Raw genomic sequence first — 21,729 nt, forward strand, 5'->3', positions numbered from 1 at the left:
CATTCATCATCCCACTTCCTCGCTGCAGTCAGTCCAATGCTTCATGAGATTTAGAAGCAAACAAAATCAATACAGTCATCTTGATCCCTGCAGGAACACGCTGTGAGCAACAGCACACCTTCCTGGAAGAACTGCCTCCATGAACAGAGGCAGCGACCACCTCCTCCCCTCCTACAGCCTCATTGCTTTCTCCTTAAGTATCACCACACGGAGCCTTGACCCTCCCTGGCACCCAGGCACCAAAGGGCTCTTTTCATGTTTTTTACACCAGGCTGGGAAAGAATCTTGGCTTCAAAACTTCCAGAGCAGCAAGAAGGAAGTATTGGTTCTTTTCACAGACAGCCTTGGCTCTTCCGCTGCTGCCAGTGGGGAACATCAGCAGAGAGCATCTCTAAAGCAGAGAGAAGCACATGTATGAGAATGAAAGTCAATTAGGTCTGAGCAGGATTAATAGGGATTTAATTGAACTATGTGAACTGGAACTCGGGTCACGAGCTGCTTATGAGCCTGCCTCAAGGGATCATGCAGCTTGCACTGCAGGAGCACAAGGATGCATTGTGAGCGGGACAGCATGTGGTCAGAGAGGGAGACCTGCTTGAACAGTCAAAAATGGAAGAGAAAAACTGCTTGAGATAGATGCCTGGGAATTTGAGGACTTAGCGCACAGTCTTTCCTTCCTTTCCTCTTCTGGGGAGGGAACCAAGTAACACCAGCCAGAGCTCACCCAGCTCACCGCTCCTCCTGCAGTCCAAGTGGCTGCCAGGCAGCTCCCTGCTACAGCTACACTTGCCATGGGGGCTACAGAAATCCCCATTATCAATTGACTGAATCCCCATCTAATCCCCTGATCCTATTAACAAACACTGCCTTTATTTTGCTACCTTCATGGGGGCTCTTGGAGCCAACATCCCTCATGAGAGGCAAATTAATTAAGACATTGCACCGTTTCCTCTTTCCAGGAAGGTGGAGGTGTTCTGGCAGACATTTTGCTGCTTCCAAGTCAAGCACGGAAACACGCATGCCTGAAAGTTTGAGCCAACCACCCTCACACAGATTGAAGGAGCTGAAAGGCCTCCCCTAAACGCGTCACTCTCGTGAACAGGCCATGGATGTCCCTGTGTTTCTACAGAGCTCAAGAAGCTTTCATAGTAAACAGAAAGAGGCAGCATGACTTTTAAAAAGTTACTTTTGTTTTAATTTGAAACAAAGATTATATGTAATTGGTGTGAGATATTTTTGTCATGTTTCTTTGTCCTGAGATCTCCAAGCAACTTCGGAGTGCTTTTGTCTCGCATGCTTTTTCTGTTCTCCTCATGCTGCCCACCTGACTCATCCACCAACAGCAAGGGAGAGAAGCAAACGCGGTCCTTCTCACACTGATGGTTCCAGCAAATGTGCTGCTAGTCTTCTGGTAGAGAACAGACACAGCACAGCACTGCTGCTGGACCTGGGCTCACAATGCATTTGTCAATTGAGGATGGCAGTCTGTGTATGCAAAAGGATGGCAGACTTGCAGCCCCACCACAGAACCCTTTTCTTCAAAGCCACTGTAAGCTCTGGGGCACCTAACACATCAGGTTCTCCTCCCGTTGACTCATTCGTGATCAAACAAACCAAGCAGTGAGCTGGCATCAGGAAGCTCCAGATGCCTTACAGAGACTCTGTGGCTACGACACCACCTCTCTCCAGACCCTTCTAGCCATATTTCAGGCTAACACTAGACCGTCCCTGGCCCTGAAGAGACAGACCCTAAAGGAATGCAGTGTCTTCAGCTCTTGCCATATATCAAGTCCCAAATAGGTGAAGTCCTCTTTGCTGCTAATTCATTGGAAGCCCTTCCCTTCCAGCTTCCTTAGTTCCAATCCGCAGTCCACGAAAGGGAAAGCACAGCCATGCCTGAAAAACAGACCACGCAGTCCGTTGCCTTTGGTGCACTTCTGAGGAAGCATTCCAGGCGATTTTGCTGTCCTTTGTGCCTTCCTGCTCAAGCCCTTATCGCTTCTTTTTGCTTTCCATGGCTTTCTTGCTCAGCTGAGCAGCACTTGCCTTGGGTTTCTTCACCATCTCCCAGGTCTTAGACTCAAAGCCCTCCAAGTCCTACAAGAATCAATTGGGAAACAGTCAGGGAGCTTTCTAACAACGTGCTGATGCCCAGCTCATTTCGGGCATTTATGTGAAAGCAAAAGTACGTAAATGCTGGGTATCTCCGCTGGAATGCATCTATATCAGGCTGAGCCTACATTTAGTAAGACCTGAGCAGCACCATCCCTGCTTCCTCTGCATGTGTTTCTGGATGAGTGTTAATCCACACACAGCCTGTTACCACAGAGGTTGTTATAAGCTTAAGTGCCTAAATCAGGCTTTGTAGAGAAAAAACACCTCCATTTTAACAGCAGGACAAAAAACAACACTAAACAACAATTATTCACACCAGAAAAAGATATCACAGAATCACCAGCATGTATTGAACCATTGAAAAGGTATTTCTGCTAAATTTTCATCCTTATCACGTGCGAGACAAAAGGTAAGCCTCAAAACAGCAGTCAGAATGTTACGGTCAGAGCCTTTACACCAAGACCAAAATCCAGGCAGGGCACCGAAGGCAAAGCTCTCTTCACCTGGACTAACAAGGAATCCTAAGCTACAAAGCTTGTTTCCTTCAGGGCAGATGACAGATCATATTTCAGCCATGGGAAATAAAGTCTAGTTATCTGGTAAAGACACGAGGGAACAGTGCCAGTCTCACTGGAGAAAGCGCACACACACAGATTGCCTCCTTTCATTTAATGCGTTTGAGTCTAAATATTGCTTTAGCATCTTGGGTTCTAGCAGTCAGAGCTTGCCAACTGGAAAAGGACACACAGAAAATGCCAGAGCAAGATGTGCTAGCTTCAAGCTTCCAACACAGAGCACCAGATAATAGAGCAATGACACTTGTTTAAAATGCAGAAACACTCACCTATCACCTAAGTGTCATCAGTGATGCGCTCTACTCCAGCCATGAAAGAAGTCAACTCTAGTCCTGAAAAAGGTCGGTCTAGGCTGATAACTAAACCACACGTAGGAGAAAACAGAACATCTGGCCAGAAGGATGAAAGACCTCAAAGTCTAAAACTGCCTATGAAAACCTTAAACAAAATCTCCTGACAAATGCATTTATTTCTACTTAGGAAAGAAAGCCAAGTTTGAGAGATGGTCAGATTATTCTATGTAGTATTTGAATGAAGAGGTGAGAAAGAAGATGGCAGTGTCAAGCATGAGCTGATGAGAAGGATTAATTCTCATTCAGTAATATAAAAATGCAGCAGACACTGATGATGCTGTTGGATCAGGGAGCAATGGATAATTTGATAGTCAGGCTTGATTTGCCATTTGAAAGTTAGGTGGAAGATACTACTTTACTCCAGAAAGGATGTAATACAGAAGAATATAAGGCTACAATTCGTCTAAAGTCTGGAAACTAGAGAAGTAACTTGGAATGAGAATTTGATCTTACAATTCAGGATCTATGGAACTGAACCATGCATGTTCCTCTTTTTATGTTTTAATAAAAAGAGGAAATATTTAATAAAAATAAAAGTTTAGTTAATTATCTATAAAATATATTTTTTATGCAGTCCAAGACAGTTGTGCTTCACTCAGCATGGCCCAGGCAAGCCAAAAGGTTGGACACCTACAAAAGATGCATGATGGGAATGAAACAGACCAAAAATGAACATTCAAAACAATCCAGTAGTCCAAGTAAAAGAGAAAAATAAACCAACAGTATTTGTATGGTTGGCAGTAATTCAACAAAATAGAGAAAGCTGCCTGAGCAAGAAATCAGAGCAAATAAACTCATTGGGATTACCTTATTTCTTGCATATCAAATACAGGTCATTGCGAAAGTAATTTCATCTCTTTCCAAAACACAAACAGAAGGGTTGGGGGATGGTTAGAATATACTCTGAAATGTTTACTCCAGACTGGAACACTTCAAACAGTAGATTAACATTCATGGATATTAGAATTCCCCCCAAATGTATTTGGCTTATTTTTCTAAGTTTATTAATTTAAAGCTGAATTCACACAAGTGAGGGAAAGCATCTTTCTTCCACACAGAGGAATTGGCACCATCTTCTCTCCAAAGACAATTCTTTAAAAAGATCCAAAAATTAAGTATACACAAATGTATATTCAATACATTTGATTTAATACACAAATGTGTATTCATGCTCTTCTCTCCCCCGGATTTCTGCTAAGTACACCAGTCACGTGAAAAAAGCAAGCCAGGCCATCCTGAACAAGTACAGTTATTACTGCACAATGGGTAAATAGCAATCAGTCCTAGAGATACTGTTCCTATACAGGGGAGGCAAGACAAAAATAAATAAATCCTTAACCACAATAAAATCCAAACACAGTTTAAGAAAGCTTGTATTTATTTCAGCCTCAATGGAGTCAGTTTGAAACTGTCAGAGAGACACTGTACACCTATATACAAATTTAAGAACACAACGGAGTAACTGTTACTGTTTATTAACAACCAGTTTTAATAATATGATAAAAGTATGTCCTGAGAAAGGGGAACAAACATGCTTCTTCAAGGTTTTTTAGCTGTTCTGGATCTCAGCCGTCGCTTGATGATCAGATGATCACTTTCCTTCTTTTGTTCCTCAGATTCCTGAAGAAAACATTTCAAAAGTTACTCATCTTTTCACACAAGACTGACAAGCTCTTCTTGACCCACGCAAACATATTTCTTCCCCTAAATGGATTTCAGAATGGAATTTGCTTATTATATTTTATTCAGAAAACTATGGGATACCGAGATCATTTTAATGCAGCTTAATCACAAGGAACAAATATGGAGAATGTACAAAATCCTGTTTATCTTAAAAAAGCACACACATCTGAGGAAAGCCTGAAGGCAGCTTTCATTTTGAAATACTTGTTTTCAAAAGAGTATTATAATACTTGTTTTGTGAAACATGAAGCGTTCAGAAAACATTTTTAGCCTCAATCCCTGTAGCTATGACTTGCCCAGAATTTCAGTTCTCGGTTCAGTTCCATGTTCTCAGAACTACAGTGAGAAAAGAAATTCTCATCTTCTTCACCCTCTAACAAAAAAAATAACATTTTGGTTTCTGCCCCTATCATTCATCAAATCATCAAAAAATTCAGAGGGATATTACAGTACGGGCAAATGATCACTATGCTGAACAGAAAAAGGACTCTAATATAATTAAAAGATGCAGTTCCAACAGAGCAAGAATGTTCTTAGCACAATAGCTGCCGACAGAGTCATGAAACTGGCACATCAGATCCTTTGCAAGTTGGCTTAGACAGGAGATCATAGTTTAAGCATACCTAAAAAGCTGTCTAAGTTGTGCTCTAGAAAAGCGTGTAGTAGAATAATCCCACTCCGACACACTGTAATTATCTATGATTCCAAATTAGAAGACATCTCCGTGATTGCTACATCACCTACTTAGTAAACTGTAAGCCAGCCAAACACAGAGATCTTTGAGGACAAACTAAAACAGAACAGCAGGAAGACCAACAAGAATGACTTGGTAGAATAAAGAAATACCTCAGTACTTTCAACCTCCTCCTGCAAATAGATGAAACCTCCAGTCTGTTTGGACTCCTTAGTAGTTTATTTTAAGCCAAGACTACAGTATAATCGCTTACCGAAGAAGCAGGTATATCTAGAGGGCCAGAAACGACAGTGGAATACAGCTTCCTTTTGCATCGTTTTGGCTTGGTCTCTCCTTCTTTGACACTTTCAGGTTCATTTGATTTAGGAGAACTTACTGCTGACATCAGCTTCTTGGCTAGAAGAAATTTGTTTTGATACGTAAACCAATCAACTTACTGGTTTTGTGAGTCTTTAAATCAATGAATGCAAAAAAAGCTTCGTAACAAACTTGGTTTATAAATGACACGTAAAATTTAAGTGAAAATACTCAGAAATTGTATTTGTTCATCGAGGTTCTTTATTGCTTCTATAGCTGAAACAGTTTATAGCTTCAGGTACGGCAGCTTAAAGCACGCATTAAAATGGAGTATGAAAGACAATCATGGCTCAGAAGTCGCTGGAAGTCAGAAACTTCAGCAGGAGTTAAACAACAGGCCTAACTTTCGTGCTGACAGAAGCACAAGACAGAACCAACTTTCTCTGTATACTTGTAGGTTTTCACAAATGTAATAATGAATCTCTGAAGAGACGAATAAATGCATTTACTTCATAAATCAAAGGAGAAGACAACATGGCAGACAAGTTCTCTAAGAACACATACATTAATAGCCTACAGCAGAAACAAGCCATTCTACAATGTCTAGAAAACATGGAATAAAACTTATTCTACACCAACCTCTAGAGTGTATAATAGAAGGAGAGCTTTGAATAAAATCTCCAACTTTTTGCAGTGTTTCATCCTTCTTTTTAGTCAGTCTTGAAGCATGTACTCGCTTTCTCAGGAAGTAGTCTTTTCCGGATTTCTGTTCAACAGAGATGTGAACATGTGAAACAAGAGCATTGTTTAAACTTCATTTTAGTTCAACGTTATTTTAAGTTGACATTTTGAGCTTTACTACTGACACCTCTGTTCATTATGCTGATGATACCACAACAGCAAGTAATGTAGACAATTTTATACCCTTTAGGGAGTTGTCAAAATCTCAGCTATTTCAAGGCATACGTTTCTTAAAGTTTCTTAATAAGGCAGTAGTTTCTTTAAAAGTAGCTCCCAAGCTGTGGAGTAGTTTCTTACATAAGCTGTTCTAATTACATAAAATAAACAAACATACAAAACAGAAGACAACAGATGGGAAAAATCTACTACTCATACTCTGACCATGCCAAGGATACTGCTATCACATGTGAACACCTGTTTTTAATAACTGCCATTCATATTAATGATACGAACCTTAGTTTAATACAAGGGCTTCACTTACAAAAGCACACGATAATACACTAAAGCTTCTCTTCCCAACTATTCAGTGTGCAATATCCTTCCCTCCAAATCATTACACAGTACAGCCATTGCACGCTCTGGGAACAGACTGACTTGCCCTTTGGTTAGCTTATGGAATTTAATAGGAAGAGCTCATAAGCATGTAAGATTCCCATTCAGGTATACACATAAGGATAAGACACTGCTTCTTTCGTGTGACCACACAATTACAGGAAGTCCCAAGCTAGCTTCAAAACTAGAACAAAAACCAACCATTTTCTCGTCACTTGCAGAGGGTGAATTAAAAGCCATGACAGATTTTGTATTTTTTGTGTTCTCACTTTTCACAAAATCCTGGGAAAATAAGACAAGTTTCAGCCATGATTCTTTTGGAAAGAACAACTGATGTCACAAAAGTGAACACTTTAAACACTTTTGCTAATAGTAGGGAAGTATATGCTAGTGGTAACTATTCCACTGTAAATCAAATAATAAATAAGCATTCAATTATGAAAACAGGACATTAAGATATCACTATTAGACATCTCATGATGTCTATAAAGCTGATTTATGTCTACAGGTTTCAAAGAAAATACACAATGGAGTTAAGAGAAATTCCCTTCTCTTAAACCATTATAACTGAGCTTGGCTATTAGTTTTGTTCATTAAAGCAGTTCATTGATTAAATTCTTCAACTACTTTACTGAGGTAGAAATAGCATTTTTTTAATGCTTAAATGAGAATGGTAAAAAGGCATCAGATATTTTGTTTTCTGTTGGGTCTAGGTCATACCTCATCCATGTCATCACTTCTTTTCTTTTTTGCCTTAGGCATTTTCACTCCTAAAGGTATCATGCTGCCGTGCTGCTTTATCTCCATCTTATCAGGTTGCAGAGGTGTCAGTGGGATTTCCAGCTCCGGTTTTGGGAACCGACTAGTTTTGCCATTTTCTGCGGACACTCCAGAAGAGTCGACGACAGTTTCCAAATGATCCTGATAGCACAGAAGAATTTTAAGTGCAAGTGTTAAGGTAGCCATGAGATTAAAAAGCTATAAAGCATCTGGAAAAGGATATGTAAGCATTCGATTTTCCTGCTGTAAGAACACTTGTAACAGAAGGAGTCTATTTCAGTTACAGCAGAGTTTTACCCTTCTTTCCTAGAACTTGTTACATTTAAAATTATTTCCAATCTATGATCACAAAAAAAGTTCTCCATGTTAAACTGAGCCTGATACTTTACAAGTCATTTTTTTCTCAAGGGCACAGACAAATACACTTTTTTTTAAATAGAGAATGGTGGTAGAACTGACACGATTTTCTTCATCTCAACTCTGCTGCGTCAGAACTGGGCAGGAACAGGAGCATTTGATTCAAGTGTTTGATTAACTTCCAGCTTAATCTTAGGGAATTTGCCCTTCCTCTTCTACACTAGAGATGTTATTTACATAAGTAAGGTCCAGCTGGCAAGGTGCAAGCCCAGTACAAGTCATTAAAGAACTCCATTGCTATCTTTTCCCTGGAGAGAATACAGACATTCAAGCAATGACACCATACTTAAGCTGAAGGCTATCATGTACCTGCTCATGGTCAAATGGCAGCAAATGCACAGCTAAGTGACAGGGAAATGTCAGTATGCATTTCCCCAGCAGCACTTACTGTCCACAATCCACCCAATCCTGTTTTTCTCAACAGGAACAACAAAGTCAGAACTGAGATCACCTGGACTCCTCCTTCTCTATGGCAGGAATTCAGCTAGCCTATCAAAAATGAGTTCAGATGCTGGTTGAACACATGGAAGACAGGCTGCTGGGGACATCAGAAAATGGTAGATGGCTGCTTCTACTGCTGCTAGTAACTAGCAAACTCCAGTGTCCCAAACACAGACTAGCAGCTTTACAGACTTACACTGTTCCAACCCCCTGAGGGGAGTCTTCTTCCTCTCAAAAAGTTACCAAAGATTGTAGAAAGACAAAAAGTAGTCAGAGCCACTTTATCAGGCTCTGCTAAGAATCTGAATGGAGTATCACCACCCACTGTATTTCCAAGAATTAAGTTGGTTAATACATATTTTGTTTTTAAAATATATGTAACTGCTATTTTATGAAAGTTAGCAATTAAAAACTTATATAGGAATGATTAACATCATCTGCTAACAAAACAATGTCCAGAAGTCCTGCAGAGGAAGAAAATAAGTTCAATTTGCTGTGCCCGTTTCAGTGGCTCCATGAATTTTTTCCAAGTAACTTATCTAATCATGAGCCACTTCATAAGCATTAACATGAGGAGAGTTTTCAACAGCACCTGACAAAAATTCATCACACAATTGTTTCAACAGCTTTTATTCCTATCAAAGGCTATAAAAACAGGTGATCTGATCACCTTGAAAGGGATAAATAAATTAAAACTTGGGAATTGTTTAGAGAACATGAGATCTTTTCCTACTCATTCCTTATCAAAAGCAATACAATCACAACATTTTCAGATCTGAAGTTTCATACTAACCTCAGATTCATTTAATGAAGTGAGGCTCCTAGTACATCGACGTGACAAATAATTGTCTTCAGCTTTGCATCTTAATGGAATACTTTCTCCAGTTTTAGTTTTGCTTTGTTGTTTCCTAGGCTGTAAATATTTAAAAGGAGTAAAGATTAGGCTATGCATTAGACCTCCAAAATATCTCGAGTTTTCTAAAGTTACAGTGTAAAACCTCAAGCTCAGACGCCACATGAACACGTAAGCTGAAACACAGCACAAGTGTGGGAAGGTAGTAACATCTATTCATTGTGTGATCTTCAGATACACCCTACTGGGTCTCACTAACAGTCTCAGGCAGTATTCTGCCTCCAAAAGAGAGAAAGCGAGACATTATTTAGGGACAAAATCTGTAACGCTGGTCGTTTTGTCATCCATTCCCCCCATACTCTGCACGCTCACAGCTGCTATGTTAGAACACCAAAGGCTAAACCTCTGCCTAATCTTCAGCATCCACATATGAATTGTCATGGTTTAATAATTTTGTAATTTTCCTATCAGTATTCCACATCATAACATCATATAAAGCATGAATAATTTTACTGAATGTGCTACTTACAGAAGAAGACTACATCTCCCACAGAGCAACACGATAGGTCACGGGACCTGGACTCTATATTAACTCTGTCGCAGAACAGACTGACGTTTTTCGAGTTCTGGTGTTCAGGGGAGTGTGTGGGAGCCTTCAGCCGTTCGCCTAGATTCACAGTAGGCCTCTCGGTTACGGGACTCATTCTCTCTCCTATTTTGCCTGATTCGTTAGCTCAATTTTCAATTATATTATATTATATTTTATTATCCTGTATTTCGATATAGTATTTAGTAAATAAGTGTGCCTCCTTAGATCGTTGCCGCTGTTTTCTTTTCCTAATTAACTTTTTCCTTTCGGCCCAGGGCCCCTCCGGGGCCCACGGCCCCCTGTCACGGATGCAGGTGGATTTTTAGTTCAAACCGTGACAGATTTTGGTGGAGAATGCGGGCATATTGAGTTGCTGTTTTTCTGTGTTTTCTTCTGTTGCTCTTTTAGCTTTTAACAGAGCTACAAGTTGTTTTTCTTTGTTAAGGAGCTATCTTAGGTTTGCGATTCTGCACCTGCGAGCTTGACCTTGAAAGTCCAGGCGGACTGCCAACACTCCGGTATATTTTATAAACACTGCTGAGCTTTGTTTTCTTTTAGTTTTTTTTCTCTCTATTGAAGGGAAAAAAAAAAAAAAAAAAGAAAAAAATGTTCCCTCTAGTAAGTTTGTTCTACCAGGGACTGCATTTCATTAGTTCCTCTTTTGTGATGCTCCAAACATATTGGAGCATGTTTAAGCTAGCCACTTTTTCCTATGGAATTGTAAACATGTATAATGATTTGAAAGCATGGTTATCAACGCTTACTTGGTATCTGCATGCAGCTCCAGAGGGAGCAACTAATGCAACTAATGCAACTAATGCAACTAATAGTACGGAAATGGTGGTTTTTGTGCGTGCTCTTCCTTTTTTCTTTGCATCCTTTAAGCAGTCTTCGACTGACCAGTTGTCCCAGTGGACCACACTGTCAATCTTTTTAATCTCCCTGAATTTACTGTTGGTTATTGTAGTGATCTCACTCAGTATCTGGATTTATAACCTCAGGAGGAAGTCTTCCCTAGAATCAGAGAATACTGAGTGGCAGGGAGTGTGGAGAGACTTTGGAGAGACTTTTAGAAGACAGACATCTTTAGTGTCATGGAGCTTTACTCCTGAACACTTAAAGAATCCCAAGAGTTTGACCGCATATTTGAGACAGGAATGTTGTGGCTCAGGCAGATCTCAGGAGGCACAAATGACTTGGGGCCTAGCTAATGCTTATCGGGCCTTATTTAATACCATTTCTGAGAGGGAAGTTTTTGATGCTGAGAGAGGGAGTCTCAGGGCTGAGAATGAGAGTCTCCTTGATGAGAGAAATAACCTCCTACAACGAGACTCATTTTGGTATGAGAAAGAGAGTCTCAGAGCTGAGAGAGAAGACCTCCTACATCAACGAGACACATATTGGTATGAGAAAGAATCCCTGCAATCCAAACTCAACACTCTTCAGTCCGAGCACAACGCTCTCCAGTCCGGGCACGGCACCCTCCAGTCCGAGCACAACGCTCTCCGGTCCGAGCACGACACTCTCCAGTCCGAGCACAACGCTCTCCAGTCCGAGCACAATGCTCTCCGGTCCGAGCACAACGCTCTCCGGTCCAAGCACGACACTCTCCAGTCCGAGCACAACGCTCTCCAGTCCGAGCACAACGCTCTCCGGTCCAAGCACGACACTCTCCAGTCCGAGCACAACGCTCTCCAGTCCGAGCACAACGCTCTCCAGTCCGAGCACAACGCTCTCCAGTCCGAGCACAACGCTCTCCGGTCCGAGCACAATGCTCTCCAGTCCAAGCACGGCACTCTCCAGTCCGAGCACAACGCCCTCCAGACTGAGAATAGCTGCCCCCAGTCTGAGCGCGACATTCTCCCGTCGGAGTGTGACACCCTCCAGACTGATTACAACGCCCTCCAGTCTGAGCACAACATCCTCCAGTCTGAGTGTAACACCCTCCGATCTGAGTGAGATGTCCTCCGGTCCATGTACAGCGACCTCAAGGTTCAGTTCGATGCTATCAAGATCGATCGTAACAACCTCCAGACCATGTACGATGCCGTCCAATCTGAGCGCAACACTCTCTAGTTCAAACACGACACGCTCGAGTCCGGGTTCGACACAATTCAGTCCAAGTACAACGCCCTCAGGGCTGAGTTCGACACCCTGGAGTTCGAGCGCGATCTCCTCCGATCCAAGCTATGCACCCTCCAGTCCAAGGGGAACATCCCCAAGTCTGAACCGTATGTACCACACCTTGACCAACTACCAGGGGCACCAGATACAATGTTGGTTGCCCCTGTAAGAGGGCGAAAAGTAAAACAATTTTCAACTCAGTTAGAGAAAATGCAGAAGGAGTTAGAAGAGCGGAGGGAGTTAGGAGAGCAGGACTCAGGAGAGCAGGGGGACTCAGGAGAGCAGGGGGACTCAGGAGAGCAGGGGGAGTCAGAAGACCAGAAGAAGTTGGAGGAGCAGAGGATGTTAGAGGGGTATAAGAAGATGATAGAGGAGCAGAAGAAGTATGAGGAGCAGAGGAAGTTAGAAGAGAGGAAAAAGAAGGAGGGTTACCTAGAGGAAATAATACAAGAGTCAGAGTCAGATGAAGAGGAGCCAAAAGTTAGATTTTCTTTACGAGAATTTCTCGAGTCCAAACTTATAGATGGGGCAGCCTCATCAACACAGTTACCACCATCAACACCTGGGACTCTTGATAGAGCAAAAGGTGAGCAAAGTATTACGACCATTATTGATAGATCTTTAAAACTGAGTGAAATTCGGGATCTAAGAAAGGATTACACACGTCAACCAAAAGAACATATGGTCACTTGGTTACTTCGATGCTGGGACAATGGTGCCAGCAGTGTGTGGCTTGATGGCAATGAAGCTCGCCAACTGGGTAGCATTTCCAGAGATGCACGTGTGGACAGAGGTATTGGCACATGCCAAGATCGGTCCTACACCCTCTGGAAGCGGATGTTGATAGCAGTAAGAGATAGATTCCCCTTTAAACGGGACTTGGAGCCTGAGAAAAGGAAATGGACTGATATAGAGAAAGGCATCCAAACTTTGAGAGAAAATGCTCTGGTGGAAATGCTATACAGCTCCCACTTCAACCGCAATGACCCGAACCAATTACACGATCCTGAGATAGTCCGTGTACCACGACAAATGTGGCGTGACTTTACAAGGGCTGCTCCAGAAAAGCATGCCAGTGCACTTGCATTAGTATATGGCCAAGGGGAAAGGAAACCCCTTGTTAATGAACTAATTGCTAAACTTCAGGAGCTTGAATTATTTATAAGCACTACAGAAGTTAATCGTTATACTTCAGCCATTGTCAAAATAGCTGAAAGGTTAAACAGAATGGAGGGAACACAAAATGATATTATTGACATGTTGACTAACATGCCTGATGTAGATGGATCCATGGTGGTACCAGATGATGGGGACCAGGATTCCCACGATTGCCTATTGAAAAAGCTAAACAACATGAGTTCCTCTCGACCCGTATCATCGAAAATCTCAACCATAAAAAAGAGAGGTCCTCATATTCAAGCAAATGACAACGATAAGACCATACGTTTTGCTTTGTTGTATTTCTTGAGTAATCATGGGGAGGATATAAAGAGGTGGTATAATTCATCCAATTCTGCACTTCAGGCACGAGTGAAAGAATTACAGTACAAAACAACCACCACGGCGAACTCTTCCAAAAGGGGGAAAGTTCCAGTTGCTGCAAGCCACCGAGGTAAACAATAGAGGGGCCCTGCCCCCAGCCAGGGGGGGGAAAGGGACAACAGAGTATACTGGACTGTGTGGATTAAGTGGCCTGGCACATCTCAACCACAGAAATATAAAGCCTTGGTGGACACTGGTGCACAGTGCACCCTAATGCCCTCAAGTCACCAAGGGACACAACCAATATATATCCATGGAGTGACTGGGGGTTCTCAAGAATTGACTATGTTGGAGGCCGAAATAAGCCTCACTGGTAAAAACTGGCAAAAACAACCTATTGTGACTGGTCCAGAGGCTCCATGTATACTGGGAATCGATTACCTTAGGATGGGACATTTTAAGGATCCCAAGGGGTATCGATGGGCCTTTGGGATAGCTGCTGTAAACACAAATGGTGTTAAGCAGCTGTCAACTTTACCTGGTCTGTCAGATGATTCTTCTGCTGTGGGGTTGCTCCAGGTAAAAGACCAAGTGGTACCAATTGCCACCAAAGTGGTTCACAGACGGCAATACCGCACCAATAGGGACTCATTGCTCCCCATTCACAAGCTAATTCGCCAATTAGAAAATCAGGGAGTGATTAGCAAAACTCACTCGCCTTTTAACAGCTCCATATGGCCAGTGCGTAAAACCAGTGGGGAATGGAGGCTGACGGTAGATTACCGTGGCCTGAATGAAGTCACACCTCCATTAAGTGCTGCTGTACCAGACATGCTAGAACTCCAGTATGAACTGGAGTCAAAAGAAGCTAGGTGGTATGCCACCATTGACATTGCTAATGCCTTCTTTTCCATCCCATTGGCTGCAAAATGTAGGCCACAGTTTGCTTTTACCTGGAGAGGTATTCAGTATACCTGGAACCGTTTACCTCAGGGGTGGAAGCACAGCCCAACAATTTGCCATGGATTGATCCAAGCTGTCTTGGAACAGGGTAATGCTCCTGAGCACTTGCAGTATATTGATGATATTGTAGTGTGGGGCCATACAGCAGCAGAGGTTTTCCAGAAAGGAAAACAGATAATCCAAATTCTTTTGCAAGCTGGTTTTGCCATTAAGAGCAGCAAGGGGAAGGGGCCTGCCCAGGAAATCCAGTTCTTAGGTATAAAATGGCAAGATGGACGTCGTCACATCCCAGCAGATGTGATTGACAAAATCACTGCTATGTCTCCGCCCACCAACAAAACAGAGACCCAATCTTTTCTGGGAGTAGTGGGCTTTTGGAGAATGCATGTCCCAAACTACGGCCACATAGTGAGCCCCCTCTATCAGGTAACACGGAAGAAGAATAATTTCTCATGGGGTCCTGAGCAGCAGCAGGCTTTTGAGCAGGTAAAACAAGAGATAGCCCGTGCCGTGGCTTTGGGTCCAGTACGGATGGGACAGGATGTGAAGAACATCCTCTACACTGCTGCTGGAGAGAAAGGTCCCACCTGGAGTTTGTGGCAAAGAGCCTCAGGAGAGACCCGAGGCCGACCCCTAGGATTCTGGAGTCGAGCATATAAAGGGTCTGAGGAGCGCTACACTCCGACTGAGAAGGAGATCTTAGCCGTGTATGAGGGGGTTCGGGCTGCTTCTGAAGTAGTTGGGACAGAGGTTCAGCTTCTTCTAGCACCTCGCTTGCCAGTAATAAACTGGATGTTTAAAGGACAGGTTCCCTCCACCCATCATGCTACTGATGCCACTTGGAGTAAGTGGATTTCATTAATTATTCAACGAGCTCAAATGGGAAAACTCAGCCGTCCTGGAATTCTAGAAGTGATCATGGACTGGCCTGAGAGTAAAAAAATTGAAAAACCACCTACAGAAGAGGTATCACGTGCTAAAGAGGCACCACCATACAATGAGCTACCAGAAAACGAAAAGAAATTTGCCCTATTCACAGATGGATCATGTCGTATTGTAGGGAAGCATCGCAGATGGAAAGCTGCTGTATGGAGCCCCACACGACAAGTTGCAGAGGCCACTGAAGGTAAAGGAGAATCAAGTCAATTCGCAGAGGTAAAGGCTGTTCAGCTGGCTTTAGATGTAGCTGAACGGGAGAGGTGGCCAATGCTTCATCTTTATACTGATTCATGGGTGGTGGCAAATGCCTTATGGGGGTGGTTGCAACAGTGGGAAGATGATAATTGGCAACGAAAGGGTAAACCTGTTTGGGCTGCTGAACTGTGGAAAGACATTGCTGCCCGAATAAGGAACATTGTTGTAAAGGTGCGCCATGTAGATGCTCATGTGCCTAAAAGTAGGGCTACTGAAGAACATAAAAAAAACCATCAGGTTGATCGAGCTGCCAAAATTGAGGTGGCTCAAATAGACTTGGATTGGCAGAACAAGGGTGAATTATTCCTAGCTCGGTGGGCCCACGAGACTTCAGGTCATCAAGGAAGGGATGCGACATATAAGTGGGCCAGAGACCGAGGGGTGGACTTAACTATGGACGCTATTGCTCAAGTTATTCATGACTGTGAAACATGCGCCATAATTAAACAAGCCAAGAGGATGAAACCTTTTTGGGGGGAAGGGCAATGGCAAAAGTATAAATATGGAGAGGCATGGCAGGTTGATTATATCACCTTGCCACGATCTCGCAATGGTAAGCGTTATGTACTCACCATGGTGGAAGCAACCACTGGGTGGCTTGAAACATACACAGTACCCCATGCTACCGCCCGAAGCACCATATTAGGGTTGGAAAAGCAAATCCTGTGGCGGCATGGCACTCCAGAAAGAATTGAATCAGATAATGGGACTCATTCCAAAAATTCTCTTGTAACCACTTGGGCCAAAAATCATGGCATTGAGTGGATTTACCATATTCCCTATCATGCACCAGCTTCTGGTAAGATTGAACGATTCAATGGGTTGTTGAAAACTATGTTGAAAGCAATGGGTGGTGGAACGTACAAAAACTGGGAGAACCATTTAGCAGAAGCCACCTGGTTGGTCAACACTCGAGGATCTAGTAATCGTAATGGTCCTAACCAATCCAGCTCCCTACGTACCGTGGAGGGAGATAAGGTTCCTGTAGTACACATAAAGAGTGTGTTGGGAAAAACAGTTTGGGTCCTTCCAGCGTCTGGAAAGGGCAAACCTCTCCGGGGTACTGTCTTTGCCCAGGGACCTGGGTGCACGTGGTGGGTGATGGACAAAAATGGGAATGTCCAATGTGTACCACAAGGGAATTTGATGTTGGGGGAGTGCAGCCAATGATTTTTCTTGTAGATATATAGGTAGAATCTCAGAAAATATTTGACTAATGTCCAATTAGGTACAGGGCTTAAGATAGAGTGGATTAATGTTAAGGAAACACTTTTTTTTTCCTATATACCTTAATTAGGCATTCTGTAAGCAAGTTTTCCATCTGGACTCTATATCGTGCACTGGCCATGCATGTGTAGAGTACACATGGAAAGAAGTATAAGTCAAAAGGAAATCTGCTGTGGTGGCTGGGAAAGGATGAGTGCACCTTGATGTGGGGGACGCCCTACTAGCAGTACCTTTCTCCTCTACCGCTGACATGTCTTCCTTTTTTCTGGCAGTTTTGCCATTTTTTTCTCAAAATTAATAAATAGTAGGTTAGGTTACAGAGTTTTGTTCTCAACTTAGGGATTTGTATGGAATAAATATAAATTGTTGAGACAATAAGGTTCCTGATTATTCACAACAATATGTATGAGTGTGTATGTATATATAAACATAATGTAATGATGTAGAATAAGGGGTGGAATGTCATGGTTTAATAATTTTGTAATTTTGCTATCAGTATTCCACATCATAACATCATATAAAGCATGAATAATTTTACTGAATGTGCTACTTACAGAAGAAGACTACATCTCCCACAGAGCAACACGATAGGTCACGGGACCTGGACTCTATATTAACTCTGTCGCAGAACAGACTGACGTTTTTTGAGTTCTGGTGTTCAGGGGAGTGTGTGGGAGCCTTCAGCCGTTCGCCTAGATTCACAGTAGGCCTCTCGGTTACGGGACTCATTCTCTCTCCTATTTTGCCTGATTCGTTAGCTCAATTTTCAATTATATTATATTATATTTTATTATCCTGTATTTCGATATAGTATTTAGTAAATAAGTGTGCCTCCTTAGATCGTTGCCGCTGTTTTCTTTTCCTAATTAACTTTTTCCTTTCGGCCCAGGGCCCCTCCGGGGCCCACGGCCCCCTGTCACGGACGCAGGTGGATTTTTAGTTCAAACCGTGACATGAATACATGGAACACTGCATGGAAAAGTTCCATAATGCACACAGAGAGATGGTGTTCTAGTAAATAAAATATTTTTGAGAAGATGAGAGCTCATGCTTGAGTGGAAGACAAAAAGAACCAACAAGTACTCATCACTGAATATGTAAAGGACTATATGCTAAGAAAAATGATTCCAGCTCCAGTATCTCCTAGGAAAACAGAAGAACAAAAAGGGGTTAACAAGATGTTAAGTACTGACTTTCTATAAATATAATCATACCTTTTCATTTACAGAGTCATTCCTTCTACTTTGTCTTTCTTCAAGTAAAGGTTTTTTTGGCAAAGTCTGAGGGCTACTGTGGTTAATGCGTTGTTTTAATTCCTTTATAAAGTCATCTTTGTCAGCCAGTTCTTTTCTTAACTCTTCTATCACAGTTGCATTATCCTAATAAACAGTAAAAACTGCTGAGTTGTGGGATTGGCAAAAGGAATTAACACACACAAGCAGTATTGCAATTACTTTGTAGCATCAGTTTTAGAATTGCAGGCTAGAACACTTAACTATTCAAGAACAGTAACATTTCACGGATTTGTACGGTCACTGTTACAAGTGCAGTAGTCACAGAATTGCCTGGGAAGTTGTAATACAATATATTTTGATTCTTCTATTTTACTTATGTGCTTCAGCCTTCATCTCTCTTAAGATATAATAACCCGAGCTTTTATTTGTTCCCAAATCCTCGGTACTGTGAAAAAGTCGGCAGTTGTAGGGGAAGTTTTGGTATGAGAACATCTTTCTTCTCAGAGAAAGTGAATCCAAACATTCTCAAAAGAGCACAACTCATTTAGTCGTCTGTTTAGCTTCCGAAATTCTATGCTACGGCTTAGATTGGCTATCCTGATTAAAAGCTGGATGTTGAAATAAGAAATGCAACTTCCAGAGATCATCCCCCCTCTGCTTTTTGATGCTTCCCTTAATCTCTCTCCACGTCCCCTTCTGTCTTTTCAAGCCATTGTAGATACTACCTCAGAGAAAGCAAAGAAAGTAAGAAACCTGAGACAGAACTACTGTCTGAGTATTGAGCCTAGCTTGGGATCCGGAAATGCTGTGAATTATCAGAAAAAGCTACAGATGTCCAGTCTGATTGTAGGATCATAAGCATCAAACTGACATCTGCTTATCTGAACTACTGAAAAAATTGAAATTTTAGTAATTAACAGAAATTCTGTTTCTGAAGAACAAAAATAAAAGCTGGTGCTTTTTTTGGTTAGTTGCACATGATGTCAATACGACAGTGTTCAAGAACAGAACCACACCCAGAATACAAAGAGCAGGTACAGGAGTTTTACAGAATTTATGGGTAGCTAATCAGGTAGGAGGAAAGGAGAGCTGACCTTGCTTGAATCCTTTAAGGCAGATTGTCTCAGTTCTGCTATTTCTGTCTCTTTTTGTATGACATTAGAAGCCAAAGTTTTGAGCTGTTTTTCCAAAGCTTCTACTAACTGATCTCTCTCCTCATGCCACTTTTGAAGATTACGGTCCTTTTCCTCCAGCTGGGCAACAAGTCTTTCCTAAAAGAAGAACAGATGAACAGTGAACATCACCTACTACACACTGAACTGTTCTAACACTTCGGTAGTTAGCACCGTTTTACAGTCTTAGTAAATGTATGATCTCTTCAAGATCCACAGGAGCTCTAGAACTAGTTGCACTACAAACCTACAGAAGCAAAACCATGCTTCTATTAGACAACCTACATTACTCTCCTTGTGAAAAAATATTAGTATTGTTTTAGAACCTCCACTTCAATTTGCACATTTAATGATTACTAATGAGCTTTAGGAAAATAAAGTCACAAAGTGATAATAATACTAAGCTCCTCACATCCTTCTATGCTGCTTGCAGGTCCAGAAAGTCGGGACTAACTACTTCCAGATGTAAAAAAAGCTTTGCAGAATGTACAGATTCACATGTTTAAGAAGTTACATGACAAGAGCCCAGCAAACAGCTCAAGTAACTCAAGTGACTTTGTTATCAGTCACTATTTGGAAAGTGATAAAGGAGCAAAACTGTGGCCGTTTGACCAAGTATTTTTATTCAGTATCTGGAGAGAAGTTTGTGGGGTTTCTTTAGAAACTCAATTGCCTTTTCTTCCTTATAAAGGCTTAAAGGCCTTCTGCTTTGCAGAAAAGAGAACAAACAAAAGCTATTGTACATAATACTTTCTTAGCCTCATTAAATAGTGATCTATTTTTCAACTGTAATTTTCTTATTGATGTCCCACATACGTGACATTTCATTATGCACTTATGAAAGATCTTTCTTTTTGTGGCCCCCCCATTCCTTCCTTTTCCAAATCAAGCAGTTCTCATATGGGCTTTGGCACATAAGAAAGCAAGGGGACTTGGACAAGCTGCTCTTATGCACCCTTACTGTTAATACTTGGTATGTAGTTGTCTCCAAACTACAGGCACCAGACAACTCTGCCAGGACCTCATCACTTACGATTTCTGCTTGTTGCTTTCCATAATGTTGTCGGTCCTCAGCAAATTGTTTCATTTCTTTGTTGCGAAGATTCTCAGTTTCTTTTATCTGATTTAGGAGCTCTTCTTTCTCCTCCAGCCACTTTTTTTCTATCAGTTTGATACTTAGTCTCATTTTCCTATTTCAAAGAAACCAAAAATGAAATAGTGAGTCATTAAGGAATAAAAGTCTTAAAAGCCAGGTCATCATTAAATAGACTTGTTTCTGCAAGATAACAGAAACATTAGCAGTTTTTACTACAGAATATTCCCAAAGGCAGGTATTGGATAATCATTAGTTCTTTTCCATTAAAAAATAATCATTTCCAGTATTTCTTATTCAGACTGCAGAGCCTCCATAAAACATCTCTTTTTCATTATAAATGTTCACACAAGCTTTACAGAACATACACCAAAAGTCAGTATAAGAAAAACTCTTTTAACTTAAAAACTTCTAACACTTTACGCTGCCTTGCAGCAGTTGTAGAAAAACTTGCAGCTCCTTTAGGGTTGAAAGACAAAGAAAAGCAACATAGTTTACACTGTAGGAGTAGTCTCCTTTCCTATCAAACCTACTGGCAGACATTCTCATATATAGGACAGAGCACCTGAGAAACTGCTTGGAAAAAATAAAAGTCTTTTAACCAAGGAAAATTAGTAGACCCGCAGCCCAACAAAAAAGGCTTCCTGGTGATAAAGTTAGATGATGATTTCGATAGCTTATATTAGTTGCCCAAGCAACTAACAGAAAACAGTTTTGACAAATACACCGTAAGTTACAATTTGCTTTGAGTTAGTATTCCTTTCTTGCAAACAACAGTTGTATAAGTATACTCTGCTTATAGAACATTGACGTGGTATAGAATGAAGCAATGAATGTTCAACTTTCCCCTCTTCTTGAAAAAGTGAATTGGCTCTGCGCATTAAAAAAATATATCATGAATAAGCTTACTCAAGGTGAAGGAGGAAAGAAGCTCAGAACCATTCCACTAACAGAGTGGATGTAACCTATTGTATACTCACTTAGAAAACTCCCACTGCCAGCCCACTACTTTTATTTAAAAAAACAAACAAACAACAACAACAAAAAATAACATCAGATGGGATAAGACAACTAACTGTTCAGAGGCCAGCAAAAGAAGCACTGCTCATGGCAGCATAATGTAGGGAAGGCTACACTTCCTATACTATG

At 41.5% G+C, this 21,729-nt stretch overlaps 1 protein-coding gene across 1 annotated transcript; it reads right to left on the reverse strand.

Annotated features, from left to right (window-relative positions):
- Window positions 1–4,403: 4,403 nt before the first annotated feature.
- On the reverse strand, window positions 4,404–20,673 carry LOC146758636 (kinesin-like protein KIF20B). Its single transcript, XM_085514583.1, has 8 exons — window positions 20,521–20,673; window positions 19,410–19,586; window positions 9,442–9,561; window positions 7,731–7,931; window positions 7,212–7,292; window positions 6,357–6,483; window positions 5,674–5,816; window positions 4,404–4,663 (listed from the first exon to the last, which is right to left on the reverse strand). The coding sequence occupies exons 1-8, from the start codon at window positions 20,671–20,673 to the stop codon at window positions 4,583–4,585; spliced, it is 1,083 nt and encodes a 360-aa protein (XP_085370709.1). The 3' UTR covers window positions 4,404–4,582.
- Window positions 20,674–21,729: the final 1,056 nt, after the last annotated feature.

This window comes from Coturnix japonica, chromosome 13, assembly GCF_054131305.1.
Source record: "Coturnix japonica strain WE chromosome 13, WE-NBRP24, whole genome shotgun sequence".
Lineage (NCBI taxonomy): Eukaryota > Metazoa > Chordata > Aves > Galliformes > Phasianidae > Coturnix > Coturnix japonica.